The sequence below is a fragment of the Nothobranchius furzeri genome, chromosome 3 (assembly GCF_043380555.1).
Source record: "Nothobranchius furzeri strain GRZ-AD chromosome 3, NfurGRZ-RIMD1, whole genome shotgun sequence".
NCBI lineage: Eukaryota > Metazoa > Chordata > Actinopteri > Cyprinodontiformes > Nothobranchiidae > Nothobranchius > Nothobranchius furzeri.
The window spans coordinates 66,375,104-66,397,245 of NC_091743.1; the positions used below are offsets into that span (position 1 = coordinate 66,375,104).

At 40.4% G+C, this 22,142-nt stretch overlaps 1 protein-coding gene across 1 annotated transcript in view; it reads left to right on the forward strand.

Moving 5' to 3' along the window:
* Window positions 1-1,383: 1,383 nt before the first annotated feature.
* The window catches only part of ca16b (carbonic anhydrase XVI b), a 168,350-nt gene continuing 147,591 nt past the window's right edge, over window positions 1,384-22,142 (forward strand). The window contains exon 1 of the mRNA XM_015958884.3: window positions 1,384-1,683. Coding sequence (XP_015814370.3) covers window positions 1,599-1,683 — 85 coding nt within the window. The 5' untranslated portion in view covers window positions 1,384-1,598. The remainder of the gene's footprint in view (window positions 1,684-22,142) is intronic.

Here is a 22,142-nt window from a genome sequence, read left to right on the forward strand (position 1 = left end):
AAAATGGAGCTTTAAATGTGGGCTATTTACAGTGTTCTGTTATGATCTATTGGTCTGGGGAGATTTACAGCTACACAGGGGGTCAGTGTTCTGGGTCCACTGCACAAACACTTTTGGAGTCTGCCTGATAAATCAAAGAACTGCCCTCGCTCTGTGGCGTCTGACAGAACAAGACGGAGAACAAAACCGAGAAGTATTGCTAAGCCTCGGTTCAGGTTAATTGCACATGATGAGTGAGAAAACAATCAGGTCTGGAGCAATTGTTAACCACGGTGGGTGTCTCACTGCGTGCATGGAGGTGGTGCAGGCTGGAGAATCGTACGAGGATGCCCATGAGGCTGTGCGGGCTTTGAAAAGGTAGGCATTTTGGAGAGGAAGCAGATGGCCCACATTAAAAGCAAAGGGCCCTTGTGACTGTCCTCAATGGCCCTGTAGAGAACTAGGTAATTAAATGAGAAATTTAATCAGATTCCTCAAATTAAATGTCCAGCTGGATAGTTCTGCAAGAACACCACTGACTACACATTTACCTAAGGGAGTATCACCAATAGATGCATAATTCTCCAATCGGCACAGACTTGCACATGATGATAGCCTATTCCAGGTGATGATTACTACTGGAGTATTCCATTCACAATTTTGCCAGCAGGAGGCAAAGGGGCATCGTGTGTGGCCACGGAGGGGTCATTTTAATAATGGGAGCTTGGAGGAAGCAACAAATGACAGGGTGGGAGTTTGATTCTCTGGATTTAGCCGTGACTGCTTATTCTATAAAAAATATTTGATTTATTATGTTTGATTCTGTATCTTAAAGAGCCCAGCTGATCCCTCAGAGGATTTGTGACCTTCACGGTATTAAAAAAAAAAAGAATAATCTTCTGAAGTGTTTATCATAACCAAACCTCTGGGTCCTGCTCCGTGTCATTCTGCATTCAGCAGCTCCAGGAACCGCCTCCGCTGCTCCCGCCCCGCACAGGCAGCACGGCAGAGGCAGGCGGGCGGGTTGGTCTCCCTGTGACGCGCAGCCCCGTCCGGTCCGGTAGGATGGGACCAGAGCAGTAGCCACACATCCGAGCACGCCTGACCGCTAGAGACTACTTCCTGGACGGGAAGAATGGGACATTTCCAGCTCTACTTTTCTCCTCAAACCTCTCGCTGACGCCGCGGATAATCACTTCAAAATGACCACGTAGAATCGATAGCATTCGACCACTTTTTCTCCCTCCTCCGCCTCCTGTAGTTAAAGACAACGATTGATCGCCGATCGACTTCGGGAATGTCGCTATCTTGGAAGCCCGCAGCTGCAGACACGGAGGAGTCCGACCGCAGATTTGTTTTCGCGCAGCCGTCGCCTCCTCACCGCTTTATTCCTCGAAGCTAAATAAATAAAAGGCTTAAACGAGTCGTTTTGTGAACGCAGCGACTGTATCCTGTGACCGTGAACCATTACTTTGATGCTCTGGCTTCGCGGCCGCGGTGCCAACTTCGTTCCAGCTTCGCGTCTGTGTGCGCGTGCCGTGCCATTCTTTAGAGGAGAAGAGGAAGAGACTAACTTAATCACCCGTTGCCTTCTTGTTGCTCTCGATGAGTAGTCTAACATGCGGAAAATACGGGAACCGAGTTGCTGGTGGATTTTATCCCTAATGTTTTTAACCTTGCCCAAACACAAAGACTGTCAACCCGGTGAGTACTCGCAAACAGACGTGTTAGCTATCATTTATTTAGCCTTGACAATGTCTATTGTTTTCGGTTGGAGGAGTGATACACACACACTCACACACATAAAAAGAGGATAAATGTGTCTCTTTCCCCTTGAGAGGTGACGCTTTGTTGAATTCTGGGCCGAGCCAACATAAGACGGCGGTGTGAACGCGAACGCGTTTAGCCTCCGTGATTTGTGTGCATGTTATTGATTATGCAGCTGGACTGCGTGGCGCAAACTATCCCCTGCGTCAAGGTTTAACAGCGGAATATTTAACTAAGCCAAGCTGCCTCGTCTTCTTCTACGTTTGACCTCTTTTCCCCTCCCGACACCGGTATCCGGTGCAAGGCGCCGCCAAGCAAGAGGAAGCGTTTTAAAGGCATTCGCGTTATATTAGTTACTCGGATAGGCTGGGTTTTATAACATCCCACTCAGTCCTCTCTCCCCCTTTTACCCTCCCCTCCTCTTCCTCTCACATTACACATTCAGCTCAGCGTCTAGTTTGGTCGCAGATGAGATGAGGTGGCCCAAGTTGTGTTACTGACCCATAGTAGTTGTCCAGCTCAAGTGGTGGCAGCTTTTTGTGATCATGTGTGCAGGTCTGGAGAGGAGAACCGGGGATAGTCGGCGGTGATGGGATGTGACTGTATGAGGGGCGATTGATGCCACTGGAGCGTGAATGTTCTTCGTTTTTTATTTGGGAATCACTATTGTTCCTGGGAATGGTTTATTCCCTATGGGACAGAAGTAGGGGGGGGGGGGGGTGATTGGCTTGATAACCCATACCGCCACTGATGATTAGACTTGCATATTTTTGTGGTTCTTTCCCATCACTGTTTGGAAAAGCATCATAAGATATACATGAAACATATTAGTCAAGTCGCAGAATGTATTGGATTGCTGAAAATGCTGCAGCATTTATCTTTCGTTCTTTCTTTTCTTTCTTTTCCCACTGGACTAGTATTTCCTGGGGCCCAATCTCTGCTTAGATCCAAGGGGAATCCAAGACCTTGTTTCTGCTGATACTGGTTACATCATTTCATTTTGCTAGTTTGGTTCTGAGAACATGATTAGAATAGCTAGATTCATTTTATCCAAGGTGACTGCACACATTTTGCGGTTATTGATTAGGGGATACATACATGGAAAGTCACGAGGAAAAACTTTCATTTTGAGAGAGTAGAAAAAAATTATAGATTCTGGTGCAGTGAGAACAAAATGAATTCAATGCGAGGCGTGTATTACTTGTAAAATAGTGGAAAGCTGAGCTAACAAGTGGTTAACACCTTTTTTATGATTTGCATAAACTTATATACTTTATAACTTCTTTGCAAGTTGCAGGTGAATGCAACCACACAATTGCCAGATGTTCAAAAACAACCTCTAAGGTACAGAATAGAACATTTATGCTAAATAACATTTCTGAAGATATTTTATTCAGGTTTTGTAATTTTGTGATGGATACTGTGGCCCTTCCCAAGTACATTAACAATGTAGTTCTGGTAGAGGTAAGCAGAAAATAGAAAATTTAACTAAATTAACAAACAGCATTTACTTAAAGGTGTGGGACAGTGGTTGCTCCAGAATTTTTTTTTCTGCAGGTGCTATGAAGGAGCTAGTCTTTTTATTGAGGGTGCTATGAAGGAAGTGGTCATGCGTACCTACTGTTCTCTAAAACACATTCAACACTAGCAGATACACATGCGTGCACAAAAACTCAGCAACACCTGAAACAATCATTAATATACATCATAAACATATGAACAATCGCAGACTTTTCCATGAAATCATAACACATACAGCCACACAGAAAACCATCTATAGTGTTGCAAGGTTAGCTAACGTTAGTGTTAGCATTTCCAGCGGCAAAACGCTCGACTGCTGCGGCGGTTGAGGGTTGACCCTCTTCATCCAGATCCATAGGTTTTTGTGGGTCTGAGATCACTTCCAAAGATTCATTCGTTTCTGACTGAACCCGTGGAAATGTGGGCAACAAAAACCGATCCATTTTACCACTAGCTCTACCTTTCACTCGTTCGCAGGTGGAAAATGAGGTCAAAGGTTAACATCAATTTCCTGTCTTGGTTTAAGTTTTTACTATCTATATGATAATTTACAGATAATTTTGGTTTTGTATGTTACATATTATCACATCCACACGTTAAATTAAAATAAATTTGTAAAAAAAAAAATTTACTTGGGGGTGCTATGGGGATGCAAGGACTAATCCAGGGATAGCTATAGCACCCCTAGCGCCCCCCCCCCCCCCCCCCCCCCACGGCGCCGCCACTGGTGTGGGAAACTGAAAACCCATTTTTAAATTATTATTTCTGATATAATCAGTCACTCTATAGTTTTTCATGCAGGCTGAACAAGTCTCCTACACCTATCTTCGCCATTAGCTTCTGAAACTCTTGAATTAGAAAAACCTTATAGATCTACATCAGATTGTCACTTAACATTCATGGACTCACCCATCTTGGCTCAAAATCGGAAAGGCTGCTGTTTGTTTAGCATCCAGTAAACAGCTGACTAGTTGAAGCCAACCATTAGCAACTTCACCACATGGCTGAAACGCCTTCAGGCTCATGTTATTTGTTGAGATAAAACATCAGTGTCGCAAGTCAGTGGTAGAGTCGCGTTGGTGTTAGCCAATCTGAGGTGAGGTGTCCAAATATCTGCGGGTGTTTCTTAATGTCAAGCGCCTGGCCTCGCAAGGCGATGTCTTGCGAGGCCAGGCGCCTTGCTAACAAGGACACTGCCCTTCCTTGGCAAAGAATATGGTTAAACAGAACAGACTTGCATCACGCGACTTCCACGGTGGTCACGTAACGTCACGTAACACGGGAGATAACGTTATTTTTTATACGTATACGCTTAAGTATAATATGTAATAAGCCTTTTACTTTTAAAATAGTGTGTAAGCGAGAGTTATTCGTATTTAATTATTAGATTTGTAGCAACACTTCAAAAATATTCTGTTGAGAGGAAATGATTATTTGTAGTAACATGAAGCAAAATAGCATTAGCTCCCTTTTGCTAACAGGTGCTAGTAATGCTACAGACACAACCTACACTAAAGTCATTTGTGTGAAAATTTCTAGACAATCATCAAAATAAACACATTTAGCATAACTTCCTTTGTTTTATGAAATCATAGAAGTGATCCGGGTCATTGTGTGTCACATCTAAAACGGTCCGACTGGAAACGGCCCTTAAACGTTCATCTTTCTGGCAACATGCAGTACTTTGGTAGATCATTAACATTTCCAAGTCCTTCATGATCAACAATTGCCGTTTGTGGTCGGTACTGAAAACCAAGAGGAGCAACTTTATTGCTGCAGGAATAAATGAGTGCAGACAGATCTTGCATAAGACACTTAAGGAAATTAAGAGTAGTGCAACAAACAAGGTAAAGAAAAAGCTAACAAACAGTCAAGTAATAATCTGCAAAAGTCATGTGCTTGTAGTACAATACTCTGAGCATCATGGCCGATGGTTACAATAAAAATAGTAAACAGGAATAACATTAAGGGATGTTAAATCTGAAGTAGATGACTGAGTAAATCAGTTGAGTGGAATAATCAGATTTCAAAATCAAAAAGCAATTAAAAGATGAATGATTAGTTCATGGTCGCAACCTTTTAGTGTCGGTTAAAATGTTATCATTTATAGGGCCTTTCCATTTTAAACTAGCATTTACACTGCATAAATATCCTCCTAATTCGTTTTAGCAATTCAAATATATTCCTTTGAAAAGGTAACTGAATGTTGAACTACAAATTAGCCAAATAATGATATACTGAATAAAAATTTAATTCCAACTATTTTCACCCTCAAGTTTTTCAAGGTGTTATTGATGGTTTGACTTTTGTAGCATTTCAGATTTAGTGGTGAATTATGAGCCAAAGTTCACAGATATGTCATAAGTTTATTTTTTTTTATATTTGATCTGATTTGAATACTGATAATTCTCTACAGCTTTGTCCAAAACAACCATCTTTGTAATGCATGTCACTAAACTCTTTTGACTATAGACTTTTGAGAAAAGTAGAAACTCGAACCCCTAATGTAAGATAGAACCATCTATCGCCCCCTAGTGGCAGGATGTACTTTAAGTTTTAAGTCCTGCCTCCTTCTGTACAAGCAAACATTTTTCTGCATCAGATATTAAAACAAACTTTAAATAATTAACCAATTCCTATAGTTTTTTTTATGTTGCTGAATGTTCAAACGTCATTTTCCTGGTATGAGAAGTTGTGAATAATTATTTGATTGTGTGTAAAGGTAGCCATAAGAGTAGGAATCACTTTCAGTCCTAACCCATAAATGTGAAACCATGGCTTCACTTTTGTTCAACAATAGAAAAATGATATCCCTGCTTTCTCCAACTGATGGTTTAGACTTAATTAAAAATGAAGAGTATAATCTTTTTTCTATAAGCAATACACCGTTTCGTCATTCTTTTGATGCCCTTGATGCAACTTTCTTTAGAAACATCTTGCTGACATCAAAAGTAATATAAGCACACATTTTTCAAAAGTAAAATCTCTCTTTTTAAACATTGCATATGGTCTTTTTGCATAAGGAAGGGCTTTGAATCATTTACAAATGATTGTACTTGGTTCATTTTCCCATTCAAACACCCACACGTGAGAGTTGGGCGTGATGACGATCAACAATGGCAGCTTCTAAAGAAGACGCATGGCTGCTGTGATGTCGTCAGTGATGGAGAGTACGTTGTCATTAAGAGAACCTCTCTGAAGGTGACTGGTAAAACTGTTTTGGCTCCTCTCCTAATGAGCAAGAGTTTGATTTGTTGGGATTAATCCAAAGATAGTTCATTCAATTACCTTTCAATTGTTTCTTTGAAAGTGCCTGCCACTTTATAAACAGCTTTCACCGACAATTTATGGGGTACTTTGTGTGACAAAAGCCAGTTTGCAAATCTAAATGACTTATCTTTGTTTTGTGGACGATGGCGGCACAAAAGCCAACGACGTTGCACCAATCAACATAAGTCTGCCAGCACTAAGTTCATCTTAAAGTCTTAGTATTATGTTAAATGCCTTTGGTTATATGGCACAAATCAGCCTCTATACATAAGCAGCAGCTACACAGTGATGTAACACAGTAGAATGGTTCCTCTCTGAGTCACTCAGCCCCTCCACCCCACCCCTACTCCTGCCTGCCTCTCCAAAATCCCTTAGTTCCAAGCTTCCACATCCTCATGTCCTCAGTTTGCAGCTTTATTGACTGGTAGCTTTACACGGCCCTGAGAGCTGAGGTTTTCTCATACGGCTCGTCTCAGCAGAGAGGCAATGCAGGTCGGCCAGCAGCTGACCAGCTGGAAGGTGGTAGAGGACAAATTCAGTTGTATGCTGTCATCCAAGGCTCTCTGTCATTTCAGGTTGAGTGACTTGAATCTCTCAAGGTCCATCATGGACACTATTGCTAAGTCTAATATGAGAAAATGTGACCCCCCGTCTCTTTTATACCGTACATGCTTTATTTCAACCTTTATCTCTGATAATATTGACAACTACTCGCAGAGCAAATGCCTTTGTTTTATGACAGCCCCACAGGGTTCTTTTAAGCATACATCTTTTTTTTTTTTTTTTGCAAACAGTGTTGCAGGCAAACAGCCATTTAGGTTTTAAGCCGTGCGTTGCATTTGCAGCTCTGTTGCAGTCATTAAAAGCATTCATGATCTTTCTAATTGCAACACTTAATGATAATACAGCAATGTTGAAGAAGAAAAAATAAACTGTGGCAAAGGGTCTTTTATATTGCTGTGGACTCTTTTGAGTCTTAGGACCTTGGTGAGCAGAAAATATTGGACAAATGTAATGACTGTCTTGGAAGAATAGTTCATGTTCATGCAATGTTTTTTGAAAATAATTAAATTACTTGAGATTCACTAAAAAGCCACTTTTGGACTATAAGTTTATAACTATAGTTTTACCATGTGGTAAAAACAACAACAACCTGTTTTTAGCTGCATTCATGCATTTTCCTGTTTCAGCTGCTAATTTAGAGTTTTACCTTGAAAATCCTGTGAAGTTCAAGTTCCATAGTCATCATCACACACTGATGAAATTACCTCTTTGCATTTGACCCATCCCCATGAGTGGGAGCGGTGAGCTGCAGCAGTGGCTGTGCTCGGGAACTATTTGGTGGTTTAACCCCTAATCCAACCCCCTTAAAACTGAGTGTCAAGCAGGGAGGCATTGGGTCCAATTTTTATAGTCTTTGGTATTATTCCGGAATTATTATTTATTTATTATTCCGGAACTGTGCTGCTCTGGGTGGCTGCATGTTGGAGTAGCTCTGTTGACCATATGTAAGTTTTGCCTTTTCTTGGACATTTTTTCTTCTAGTTTCTCAAGAAAAACTGTATTTTCTGTTTCTGGTGCCTTGAAGCTTGGAGGATTTTTACTGCTATTTTTTTCACTTTTTGAGCATTTGTTATGATGCGTAACCTTGGCAACAGGCTGGTTTACAATCGAGAGCAGCTGATTTACATTGGAAAGGCTGAAGTAATACCTCAACTGAAGCCACAAATCCCAAATGAGCTAAAACGCAAGAAGCGTGGGTTTAGAGCGGGAGCAAAATGGAGACGGAGAGAGGAAATTCATACCATCTCTTCTATCGATCATAATGGCCAACAAAATGGAGGAACTCCAAGCCCTTTCAAGGACTCAGCCAGAGTTTCGGCAGTGCAGTGTTATGTGTTTCACTGAGACATGGCTGCAGGACCATATCCCCGATTCCAGCGTCTCTCTGCCAGGATTCCTGACTGCACGAGCAGACAGAGATCTGAAGAGAAGCGGGAAAAGAAAAGGAGGTGGAGTGGCAGTGCTTGCCAACAACAGATGGTGCCATCCAGGTCATGTTTCAGTTAAATGTCGTCTCTGTCGCCCATATTATTTGCCAAGAGAGTTCACCAGTGTTGTCTTGGCAACCGTTTATATTCCACCTTCAGCCATTGCTGAAAATGAATGTGATGCCATCAGTTCCGTTGTCGCTAAGCTACAAACCCAGCACGCCAATGCATTTGTGGCTATATCTGGTGATTTTAATCATGTCTTGCTCTCTGCTACACTTCCAACATTTCAACAGTTTGTTAGCTGCTCCACCAGAGAAAACAAGGCATTGGATCTGTGTTATGCAAATGTAAAGAATGCATACATGTCCAAAACAAGAGCTCCTCTGGGACAATCAGATCACAATCTTGTTTTTCTCTGCTCAGAATACTAACCACTTGTTCAGAGTTAACCTGTGACAAGATGAACTGTGAGAAAATGGTCACAGGACGCTGAAGAAGCCCTGCAGGGTTGTTTTGAGACCACAGATTGGATGACTCTGCCAAGGATATGAAGAGGACATCCTTCCCATGACTGGATGTGTCACTGACTATATAAACTTCTGTGTGGACAACATCATACCCACCAGACCAGTGAGATGTTTAGCTAATAACAAACCCTGGATCACCAGTGAACTGAAGAATCTGCTAAATGAGGAAAAAAAGAGCCTTCAAGGAGGGAGATGGGAATTATTGAGGAGTATACAGAAGCAACTGAAGATCAAGATCAGAGACAGCAAGGAGGTATACAGGAAGAAGCTGGAGAGCAAACTACAGAGAAACAATATCAGAGATGTGTGGTCAGGGATGAAGAAGATCACAGGCTTCAAGCAGAGGAAGGATTGCAAAGATGGCAGCCTGGACACAGCTAATGAAGTTCTTCAATAGGTTCAGTTCAGGAACAAACCCAGCATCCTCCTCGCCTGTCCTCAGCCAATCAGACATCCCTTCCTCCTCTGATCCAACATTTTCCTGCCACACGCCAGCTCTTTTGTCCTCTAACACAGTCATTGACTCTTCTGGTTCTATAAATCTGTCTTCAACCATGTCAGGAAATGCTGCTGCCCCATTTACCTCCCCCTCCCACCTATCTGTCTCTAGAAGTCAGGTGACGAGGCAGCTGGAGAGACTGAACAGGAACAAGGCTGCAGGTCCAGATGGTGTCAGCCCCAGGGTACTGAAGGCCTGTGCAGAGCAGCTCTGTGTGACTCTGCAGCACCTCTTCAACCTCAGCCTGGCCCAGGAGAAGGTTCCAGTCCTGTGGAAGACATCCTGCCTTGTTCCAGTTCCAAAGAAAACTTGCCCATCAGTCAATGATGGCTACAGACCGGTTGCCCTGACATTCCACATCATGAAGGTCCTGGAGAGACTCCTGTTGGTCCACCTGAATAAGCAAACTAGGACATATCAGGACCCGCTGCAGTTTGCTTATTGCCATGGAGTTGGAGTTGAAGATGCCATCATCCAGCTGCTGTCATCTGGACAAAGCAGGCAGCACTGTGAGGGTATAGTTCTTTGATTTCTCCAGTGCATTTAACACAATACAGCCTGATGCACTTTGCCAGAAACTCCAGAACACACATGTGGGGGCCTCAACTATCACCTGGATTAAAGGCTATCTGACAAACAGACCACAGTTTGTGAGGCTGAAGAACTGCACATCAAACCAGGCGATCAGTAACATTGGAGCACCACAGGGGACTGTACTCTCACCATTCCTTTTCACCCTGTACACCTCAGACTTCCAGTACAAATTAGAGACCTGTCATCTACAGAAATACTCGGATGACTCTGCAGTTGTCAGGTGTATCAGAGATGGACAGGAAGCTGAGTACATAGAGCTGGTGGAGTTCTTAGTGGCATGGTGTGGAAACAATCATCTGACCTTGAACGTGAACAAAACAAAGGAGATGATTTTAGACTTCAGAAGAAACAGGGTGGAGTCAAACACTGTTTCCACCATGGGAGAAGAAGTGGAGGTGGTTGAGGAATACAAATACCTTGGAGTTCACGTGGACAACAGACTGGACTGGAGAAAGAACAGCGAAGCCATTTACAAGAAGGGACACAGCAGACTGCACTTCTTGAGGACGCTTAGGTCCTTCAATGTCTGTAGCAAGATGCTGCAGATCTTCTACAAGTCTGTTGTTGAGAGTTTAATCTCTTCAGCCATCGTGTGTTGGGGTAGCAGCATTAGAAGCAGGGACCTGAAAAGGCTCAACAGCCTAATAACAAAGGCTGGTTCCATTCTGGGGACAACTGTGGAACCACTGGAGGAGATAATGCAAAGAAGGATTCTCCAGAGAATCGAGAAAATTATGGACAACCCTGAGCATTCTCATCACAAGACTGTCTGACAACAGGAGAGTGTCTTCAGTCAGAGGCTTCTTCAGTTTCTCTGCAACACTGACCGCTAATAGAGATCCTTCCTGCCAACAGCCATTGTAATATACAATAACTCTTTGATGACTTGATCATTATTATTATTATTATTTTTCTGAGCTACTACAGCAATCAATTTCCCATTGGGATTAATAAAGTATTTTTCAATTGAATTGAATGACCCGACTGGGATTTGAACCCCGATCTTTCAGTCCCAGGGTGGACACTCTACCACTGAGCTGGTTTTGGCATCAATGGAAATGAATCATGTCATTAGGTCCGGCTCCTCTCCTGGAAGCTAGTCTCTGATCTAAAACCTGCCTCTCCTGGCCAGTACTGGATATGTAAAGTGACTATTGCATTTTAACAGAGTTGGTAGTCCAGTGGTTCGAGTGCTGGGCTGGCATGTCGTTTTGCGCAGTCTACCGTCCCAGTCACGGCAGTAACCTTTTTTCTTCTTTTTTTAGCTACACTTGCCAGCATGTTGTTTTCAACCCTTGATTGGTAAACAGTTTTAAAAGGAAGGACAATAGTACTTTTTTTACTTTCTTTGTTTCTTTAGCCAGTGTGAGTCCATGTGAGGTGAGCTTAGTACATCAACACAAATGCTGCTTGGAAATTACCAAATTCAAAGATCTTAAGAGACACAAAACATTTTGCAGAAAGTAGTTAAACTAAATATGAAAAAGATGATATCTACTTCAGCTGGGTAAAGAAATTATTGCCTTCTCCACCAGGAGTCTAACTGGCGTCAACACATAACAAAACAAGAGGAAAGATATTCACTATAGCCACTGGGCTACCAAGTCTATTACAATAGCAGGCTGGCTTAAATTGTAGGTGTGCTTTGTCAGAGCGGGTGTGGGCGGGGCTTCACTGAAACGATCAGTTTCTTTTCTGTTTATAAAGTCAGGCTGACGAAATATCTCGTATTTACGATAAATGACCTCTCAATAGTGCCAACGGTAATATTTTATCATATACTTTATCAATATGTTTGCTCTAACATTTTTAAAATGGGATTAAATGCAGCCTTTAAACAAACACGTATAACATTATCAGATGAAAAGTGTTCATCTTTCATCAGCTATTTCTATTAAATTGTGCTAAACAAGGCAGTTTATATCATTTTAACCTTGTTTTCCTTTTAACAAGTGAGCCTAGATGATCACGACGTTAATGCAATCACGATCATCCCAAATAACTGCGATTACATGATTAATTGGTAATCATAACAGGCCTAGATACAAGAAGAACATTAGTGGGCAAACATTTTATTAATTGAATAAATGATGTCCTGATGCACTGCTGTGCCAGCAGGATACCAGCTGCCTGGGTACCACTGATGTAGGCAACACCATCATTATCATCAAGGTCCTCTGTATCTTCTCTAGACAATTAGTTCAATGTGTGTAGTGCTGACGAACCCCTCTCAAAAGGAGCACTCATGGTTTTAAAATAGCCTCACTGACTGCTGCTCAGCCTCAATCAGAACTGGGCTCGACTTCCTGTTATCTGCCGTCTCACCACCAGCTGCTGGTGCCACCCTCTAAATGGTCCAATGGGTAAACATTGCGACTGTAATCACTTTTTCCTGGTGTGTACATAATTTGCTGTTGATCCTTTTTACTAGTGATGCTCATCCCTCCCTTACGGCTCTCCAATTTAATTACAGAAATATTTATTTTACTGCAGAAACGAGTTAAACTTCCATACAAAACCCCTTTTATTTAATTTTTTTCTACAAGCGTTAATTGTTTTATAATCAGCGAGGGAGCAGAAGTTGTTATGCAGATGTCTGGTTGTGGAAAACCAAAATCCTTATCCTGATGGTTAAGCAGTGATCACTGTGGTGGTTTGGGGGAAAAACACCCCGGCATGTTTACCTCAAACTGATCAGCTGTGAAAAATGTGCTTCATTTGGCTGAAACAGCTTGTGAAATGAGACGCTCATTATTATTCCACAGCCTCCTGCACAATAATGTTAACAACTCTAAATCAGGTTTATTTACGTCACCGCGTAACCTAAAGATAATTCTATTAAATGCTGAACGTTTTGGATAAAGATTGTTACTCAAATGCAGCATTAGTCCAGGTAAGGATGCAGAGATTCAAGTCTTAATGGATTAAAAGCAGTAAAGACGGCTGAGAAAGTGAAACCAGCGTTCCCAAGCACAATAAGGAATGATTTAAGGTTGGAGATTATTGCAAATGTTTCTGTGTTTGCACTGATGGAAAATGCAGCCTTGTGTGATTTCCCTCATGTAGAAAAGGTAAGCTTGAGTAAACATAAGCAAATGTGGGTTTTATTTATCTGATCCAAAAAGAATAAAGAAAAAAATAGATTTTCCTTCATTTGAAAGAACTCAATTAGCCTCCTACTGATTTTTAAAAGAGCAGCTGTTATGAGAGGATGTAACTAAAATTCAAAATTTCAATTATATTAATTTTATCAAATTAGACGACACAAGAAATGAGTTGGAAAAAAATGTTTACAAGTTGATTCCATTTGTGTGTGTGGCATTTCCTCATCTGTGAAATTACTCCACCAATAATAATAATTTAGAATGATTAATTTAGCCTAGAGTGGATCCTCATCGTTCTGCATGCCACAATAAAGAATGGGAAACTAGAGAAAACTGTTTATTGTGCAAACTTGTTGGTTAATAAAATCATTATGCCTCTCAACACACTCTCCTTCCCAGATAACTATTAATATGGCAGCTGCTCCTTTGAGCTGCAGCTCTTAAACTTGGTTTACTGGAAGTCACTTTTGTGACTTTCAGACAGCGTGCTTTAGGCTCAACCTGCCTGGTTAAATTGTTTATCTTTATGAGCTATACAGCTCCGAGGAACAAAAAAAAAGTTTATTATTGTTAGAAGGCTAAACGTGATAATTCACAATCTAATATTGGCCTTTAGGAAACAAAGATTTACATTTGTACCCTTTAAGATCAAATAAGCAATCGATGAAGCGAGGAAATCATCATCACATCTATGAAAAATTAAAAATGGTCAGGTGCAGCCTTAAAAAAACATAAATCCATCTTCTTGAGAAAAACCTTCATATGCAGGCTTTCCAGTTTTGTAAATGAGACATTATGCAGATTCGTAATGATTTACCAATACTCCAATTCTTCCATCAGCTATTGATCTTTGGTGAAATGCAAAATGAGCATGTGTGTAATAGCAAGCCTCTAGGTAACCTTGCTCTGTTCCACAAGGTGAAACATGTCTGTTAAGGTATTCCATACACTACCAGTGTTGCTGGAGATTTATCCTACTTAGCTTTTCTTTCTCTGTCATGTATCGGGAACTAGGTAAAGTTGGGCCATGACCTCTCATTCATAAATGCAGTTATTGTTAAATGAGACATTTTTTCAAAAGCATGGTTCTGTTTCCAAGGGCTAAGCTGTGTTTTTCCATATAGCTCCTTAAAGGGGCATTATGGAAGTTTGACAGCCAAATCATGTATAGAAATAATAAATGTCTTCTTCATACATTCTCCTGCAATGCCCTGGTCCTGTAGAATGAGCCCTGGCATTTTAACTGTGATTGCCTGTTTTTCTTTAAAATCACAGAAAAAGAGAGCTGCTCGGGTCGAGCAGGCTGCTTCTTGTATGTTCACGCTCAGGCATAGCCCGTAGCATTTGCAATCAGTAGCTTTAGTAGCAGAGAGAGAGCTAGTCGATGGTGCCAACTCAGCGACTTTGTCGCTGTTCCTAACGCCTAGTGACGAACCTAGCTACATTTCTGAGGACCCTTAGCTACTTTCTGTAGAACTTTCTTCTGGATATTTCCTGCAAATTAGCAACAAAACAGCCATTTGCGCACTGAACCGTTCTTTGGTTTGACTTTGTTTCAGGTGTTATCAAGGATATAAAAGTTACAGATGAAACGAATGTTACTGGTTTATAGCTCACCTCGTAAGATGTCTGACTCTCGCGCTGAAGACCTGGGTTTGATTCTGGGTGTGAACATAGTTTATTTTACAGTTTCTTTTTTTACATTAATGGTATATTTTTTTTACAGTAAGATGCCCACATTTTTATTTGAGACTCGCCAAACGGCATTGAATTCACAGATAAAAAAAGATGTGGGTTCAACTTTCATTTTGGAACATTTTTTCAAGCAAGGGAAGGGAATGATCTGAGCATGCAGGAGGACTGACTCATCTTAAACCTTTGTCGGCTGTGCTGAAGAGAAAGGTACAGAACCAAATTATTTAATTAATTAGCTGCGCGTTCTCCTGTCTGCCCCCCCCCCCCCCCCCCCACACACACACACACACATACACACACACGGGACTGTCTCAGCTGTTATTTTTGTTAAGGAGTGTGCACGTACAGCATGCGCGCCTCGTGCACGAGCCTACTATTGAAGCTGCCGTTACGCTTTTGGCCTGAGGGAGCAATCGCGAGCATAAAAATTCAAAGTCCGTAAAGTCCCTTTAAAAGGATATCTTGGCTATGTTGAAGTGAGTTTCTGTGTAAAAGCTATAAATAATTACAATCACACCCATTGTTGATGGCTTTCTGATTGACCTCTGAAATAAGAGTTGACACTTACAGCTAGTCAGAATGCCGCTAAGACCAGACGGTGTAAAAGCAGCTCAAATGTCCAAATTTGTACAATGATTTAATATATTTTATTTTATAAACCTGTACGTCACCATTAAAGCTGCAATAGCAAATCTAGAAAACAAGCTAGCTTGGAAAACGCACCCCTCCCCTTGTGTATCTTCCCTGGGCCACGTCCACCGGAACCTACATTGCCAGAGGAAACAAGAGAACGCTAAACACCTGTTGCCGTTTTCTACATCCAAACATCTTTTGTTGTCCGTGACTTCAAACAATGCTTTTCCCTTAGTGACTCTGGTAGTTTGTCCTTAAGTTGAAGTGGTAGCAGCCGGCTTTTTCTCCCTCTCTGTTATCATTGAACACCAGTGGTGTTCTGTTGCTAAATAGGCTAATACATTAAGAGTAAAGGACCCAGAGAAGCGTGGCGGTTCGGTGAGACCGATAACCGGATGATCCAATAGTTGCTTTTGGTCTGAGTCATGTTGCTGGCGGAGGTTTTGAGACAAATGTGAAAGGACCAATTCATTCATTTAAAAAAATCTCCACAATATATTATAGCTATTGAACGCTGTTAAGCGGCATGGCAAAATTTTTTAAGCTGGCTTGTTTTTGTAGCTATAATTTCTTTATTTAAATATGTTCCAATTTTACCAAAAAATAGAATTTCGTAATGTTTGTTTGTTAACATGGAATCGTGTGGTTGAAAAAGATGAAAAGATTATCGGTAGCTGCTAAATGTTGCTCTGTTTTATCCAGGTGCACGTGTGGCAGGAAGTTTCTAAAATGTGTGCCAAAGTGACCGTGTAATGACAGTTGCTTAAAGTAGTTATGCCTTGTCAGTCTATGAAATGATTCCTATGAATGATGAAATAGAATTGCGTTTAAGCAGCAGTAGATTTTTTGGTGATTTCGTAGATAGCATTATGCTAGTAATTTCCTTCACAATTTACATCATTTTGAGGCTATATTGCCCCTTACTTATTTAAATGTTACAATGTTGAACAAACCTTTGGAGATTGGAGTAGTTGAAGGCAGCAGCACACTATGGTTTTTGCTAGGCCTAACTAGTGGTTAGCTTATCAGCCAAACTCTGTTGGCCTGATCAGAGGCTGTTCCAGGAGCTATCTAGAATGAATAAAATTCTAATTTTATAGGTTTTAACCATGACGTGTTGAAACATCACCTCAGAAAGAATGGGCAAGTCAGTCACCGACTCTAGAGAGGATCACAGTGTTTAAAACCTTGGAAAAGAAAGGAAATGCATTCAGTTGGCTGCAGTTTGTAGCTTTACAGCTAGATGTCACTATATTCTACATTTTACACAACTTTGAGGCCATATTAGGGCTGGGCGATATGGCCTAAAATCAATATCACGATATATTGAGGGTTTCACCTCGATAACGATAAATGGACGATAACTACAGGTATGCGCAGAAAAAAAGTTGTCCACTAGACAGGGCTGTCACATGTGAAACATTGAGTCTAGGGCTGCAACAAACGATTATTTTCATAATCGATTAATCTGTCGATTATTTTTTTGATTAATCGGTTTGTTATTGTTTAGCTATTTAACCTATACAAAAGATGAATACATTTCAGTTAAGAAAAAGAAAAACATAAGAGAATTGTGCAGTTGACTGCAATCTATTTTATTGCACATGAACACAGTCAGCGGTGTAAAATGAGCTAAACAGTGCAAAATATCAGTCCAGAATAATTTTTTGGCATCAAAATATAAGAGGTAAATTCCATAAAAAATAATGTAGAATCTGGAATAGAGTTTGTAAGTGGTATGCATTGCTGGGGGTGAGTGTCTTGTTCCCCATGTAGTTGTCCATCGTTGCTTGTTTTTTTCTGCATAAGAAACACAAATAAACTGAATTAAGTACACATATAAAATAAAGCAGCACACACACTACAACACTAAATCAATATTACATTATTTGAATTAATTAACAATATACAGTGATCATTTAATTTGACAAAAATGTGTTGTGAGGCGTTTTACGGCGTTAGATAGTAAAACAGCCTTTTAATAGTTAAAAAAAGGACTTTCTGAATTTCTCCTGTATTTAAAAATTGAAAGCGTACAACTATGCCGCGTTATATTCACCTGGACACAGCTCATCTGTATATTTTTCTCTGCGGAGTTGTCCTTTTTTGAATGAGGAACATAGTTATGGGTTTGTGCCGTTTTTCTCTTAACGAGAACATTCTTATAAACAGACGTGCTGAATTTGGCAAGCGCATGATTCACAACACGGAGGAGATTCACGATTGCATCTAGTCAATCAGAAGTAGAACACCGTAAACTGACGCGGCAAAAAAAAAAACATGTTTAACATCCACTATAACGAACTCAGCTAACACTAAGTCCCAAATGTGATCTGCGTTAGCTTGTTTATTTTCTGTTACTTACCGGACATTCCTCTGCTGCATCAGCCCCCACGTTTTCATCTCAAATGTTCACTTAGGGACGTCGTGCTTCCGTCGTGCCATGGTTTTTGCATATTTTGCAGGTCACCGGTCTTTTCAAGGCATCTAGTGAAGTGCTCCCATACTCGTGAGGTTTTTGTCCGGGTTTTCTCTTGTTTCGTCGCTTCTATTTTTCTTCCGTATTTCTTGTTGATCCGCCATCTCTCACAGCAAGATGAGCGTCAGTAACGTGATACGTCATGAAAACCGAGGGCACTTATTGGCTCATTTCTTCTTCTACGGCTCCACTGGTAGATCAGTGGCTCATTACTGCCACACACTGGCGGCAAATTTAACAGATTGTAACCAATGTCAGATTGTGGTAAAAAATAGACTTTATGCGGTAAAATATGATTATTAAACAACTAATCGATGACTAAAAAAGTTGTTAACTATTTTAATAATCGATTATAATCGATTAAATCGATTAGTTGTTTCAGCTCTAATTGAGTCACATTTTTACGTGACTCAAGGTGGTACATCTTAAAGGGACATGAATGTTGCCAACCTACACACATCTTTTCATTTTTTCTATTATCAAATTTATTGACGTGGGAAAATAATCCCGATAAGAGTCACACATTTTGATAAAGATACATTTTCGATTTATTGCCCAGCCCTAGGCCATATGTACAATTAAAACATTACAGCAGCCTTTCCTTAATTATCCATATTCAGATCAACGTCAAACACACATTAGCATGAATTTCTGTGCCTTCGTTTGGTGTTGATGGTACAATGAGCAGCACATATGTGAGATCAGGGCGAACGAAGGCTTATGTGTCCACTGGCTACATCGATTTCCAGTTGTGCCACGATGTTGTCATGTCTCTTCAGGGATTTTCATAAGTTTCAGAAATGGAGCACCCTCCAGCAGTCTGCTCTGTAGCAACCGCATTCCCAGAGATGTTGGCAGTTGCTTTTGGGGCTTCTTTTGCTTTTATATAAGAGACACACTTCCAGCTCATATATAATCAATCTGCCAAGGAATATTTAATGGATGTGTTTTCTTTTCTTCTTTCTTTAATTAATACAGCTGCTTTAATCAAAAGCGAAACAGCAGATTTTCTTTCTCAGTCTTTACATATCTGTGTTAAAATTTAATAACAAATGAAAAACACGATTAAATATTAATACAATTTCTGTTGTCCATTAGTATTTAAACATTCGCTGCTGAAACTCGTGCTTTAGAAAAAAACATCAGTCTGGCAAAGACTGTTCCAGTGTTATAAATACATTGCAATATGGCAAGGGAAGCCTGGAGTGGAAAAGAACGTCATATGCCTGCTGAATATTAGCTCACTTTCTGACAGTGGAAATATGATCGCAGTGCCTGGAAAGACTGAAAACTCCCATTAAAGGGAAATATTTCAGTCAAAGTGAGACGCACCTTCCTAAAACATTGTTTATTTTGTGAGAAAACCTTGATAATTGGACATTATCAGTGATTAAGCAGTTTATTTGTCTAACTTATGCTAATCAAGGCAATCAGTCATCGCTTTATTACTTGATGCATATGGTTGAGTTCACTTAGTCTTTCAGCCAAGACACTCAAAGCTGGTCACAGTAGCGTTTTAATCATTCACAATGACTCACAGCCACTTCACTCCAGATCAAGACAGATTTCATCTGTCTCGGCGACATTAAACCCAAAACACACACACTCTCTAACTGGATTTGACCAGGTGGGTTTGAAACAGGGGAAGAAAATTGCCATTGGGGGAACCTAGTGTACTTATTTCCTGCGCTTGGTGACAATAGTGATTAATATCCAGGCAACAAGACACTTTCACTGAAGGACATCTACTGCACTGGAGGACTTGGCCATATCAATAAATGTCCTTTGTCCTTCAGTTGCTATGTCCGCTTCCCCCTTAACAATCTTGCCGCGATGTGATACTGTGTCAGCTTTACTTACAGCTGAACTGTCAGTCAATGCTGCCCCGTGGAGAGCGGAGACAATGGAAGCTTCAGGCTCCTCTTTCCTTTATTGTGTTATTGTGGGTCAGCAGACCCTCTCTGTGTTTTCTTTGTGCTCATGTTTTTCTGTGACTGTCTTTTTCTTTTTCTGACACAAGGAAACAAAAAAAAAATTCTAAACAGGCAGTCTCTAAATGCAAACGCTATCATAAATGATGACCACGATCAGTTAAGAAATGGGATTATAGGTTACACACGTTTCATCAGCTCGGGGTGCTGTGCTGAATTTAAAAAAGGCTTGTTTAAATGGGAATCCAGGTGTGTTTGAGGATTTAAATTTTAACCTTTGCACAAGTTCAACAGTTGTAGAAAGTGAAATTTACCTTTTGCTTCACAGTAAGTGGATGTAATATCTTTTATTAGTATTCATGTGAGTTATATTAGAATTGGGCCACTGAAGACACGTTCAGTATAAAATAATACACTCAGGCTTGAGATTGATCAGATTTGTTGACAATGAAATACATGAGCATTTAGCTGTAGAGAGAATAATGCTTAAAGCCCAATATTTAGTCATGGAAATATGAAAGCATTTATGGATATGTGTATTTTATTATGGAGGAAAGACAAATAAATATATTTTTCATAACTTTTTGTGTTTTCTATTAAAACTAACCATTTTCTTTATCTTTGTTCTTTTTATTTATTATTGTTAGATAAAAATTCCCATTCTATTATTGCTTCGTTTTAATTGTGGGCACTATAGATAACCAAAGCATGAGTAATTGGTCCCACTCAGGGGTTGCTGAACCTCACTAATGCATCTTTAAGAAGAATAACAGAGGTCATCTGAGACCTTTAGGCATGTTTGCATTGTTGGAACTTCAGGGTAAATTCTGGGACAGGGAAATTGACCGTGAGTAGACATGTCCCACTCCTCTCAGGTGTTACAAATACAAATTCAGCTCTTCCAGGACTTTGCTAAGACATTAGTATATTGCGACTGCTTCAGCAGTGAGTGATGTCACTGATAAGCGCCAAAAAGCATCCACGGTAACATTAACAACAGTTAAAGTTTTATTCTGTCGAAGTATATCTTAATTTAATCTATTTGGAGGACAAAAGCATTTGCGTGATAAATGTGGCATTCACTGACCACAAGAAGTTTTTTGCGACACTCCGTGAGACAACAAGCCTCGTGAATTATGTAGTTCTGGGGGAATTCCATATTTATTGGTTCTGGGAGTTTACTAACGGCGATTTTAAAGCAGCATGATCGGTGCTTATTTTCTTTTGCTTCCAATCCGCTTCACAAGCAACTCTTCTAGTGCCAGATGTTTTGGACGAAATCTGTATGTAATTTCCTACTGACTTACAACCAATCAGTGTGAGGTAACCAAAAGTTCTGCTCAGCGACTCTTCAGGTACTCCGAATGATTCCGAAAAATGCCGTTTGCCTGGCTCGGTGAAGTGGACACACACACATGCTGGGAAGTTCTGGTAAATTTACCCTGAAGTTCCGGTGGTGGAAACACACTTTTTACTTTTATTATTAACAAATAGTGAATAATAATGAATACACTTTTTCTTAGTTTCACTCAAACTAACACTCCAGAAAAAATAAATAAATACATGGTGGTGGTCGTGGGATGGTCTGGGATTTATGGTCTTTTTAAGGGAATCATTCATTTGTGAGTCGTTTACCTCTGGGAACTGTTCAAGAGACTGGCTCTTTTGAATCAAATGAAGCTCGTTTGAAGGGGTGTGTCAAGTGTCTCTCCTATCTCTCTCTCTCTCTCTCTCTCTCTCTCTCTCTCTGTGTGTGTGTGTGTGTGTGTGTGTGTGTGTGTGTGAGCGAGCTTGTGTGTTCATGAAAGTCGAAATGAACGATTCTCTACAAAGACTTTGGTCTCATGCACGATGAAGAGCTGTTCACGAGATTTGATTTGATTTCAACCAATTGCAGAAGTTGATGAAACCATGAATGTTGCCTTTTTACCAGAAAATATTTAAATAGTCTCCGACCTTTGACCCTAAATGGGTCACTCATGCTAGGACAGCCCCATCTCCATGGCGGAATTGAATAAATTGATAAAGCTAATAAAAAAGTGTTGTAAAATAATCAGACATGACTACAATAAATTATGACAGGACTAGATTTGTTGTAAATATTGCTGAATAATATTTGAATTTCTAAGCTGTGGATAAAAATGTATTG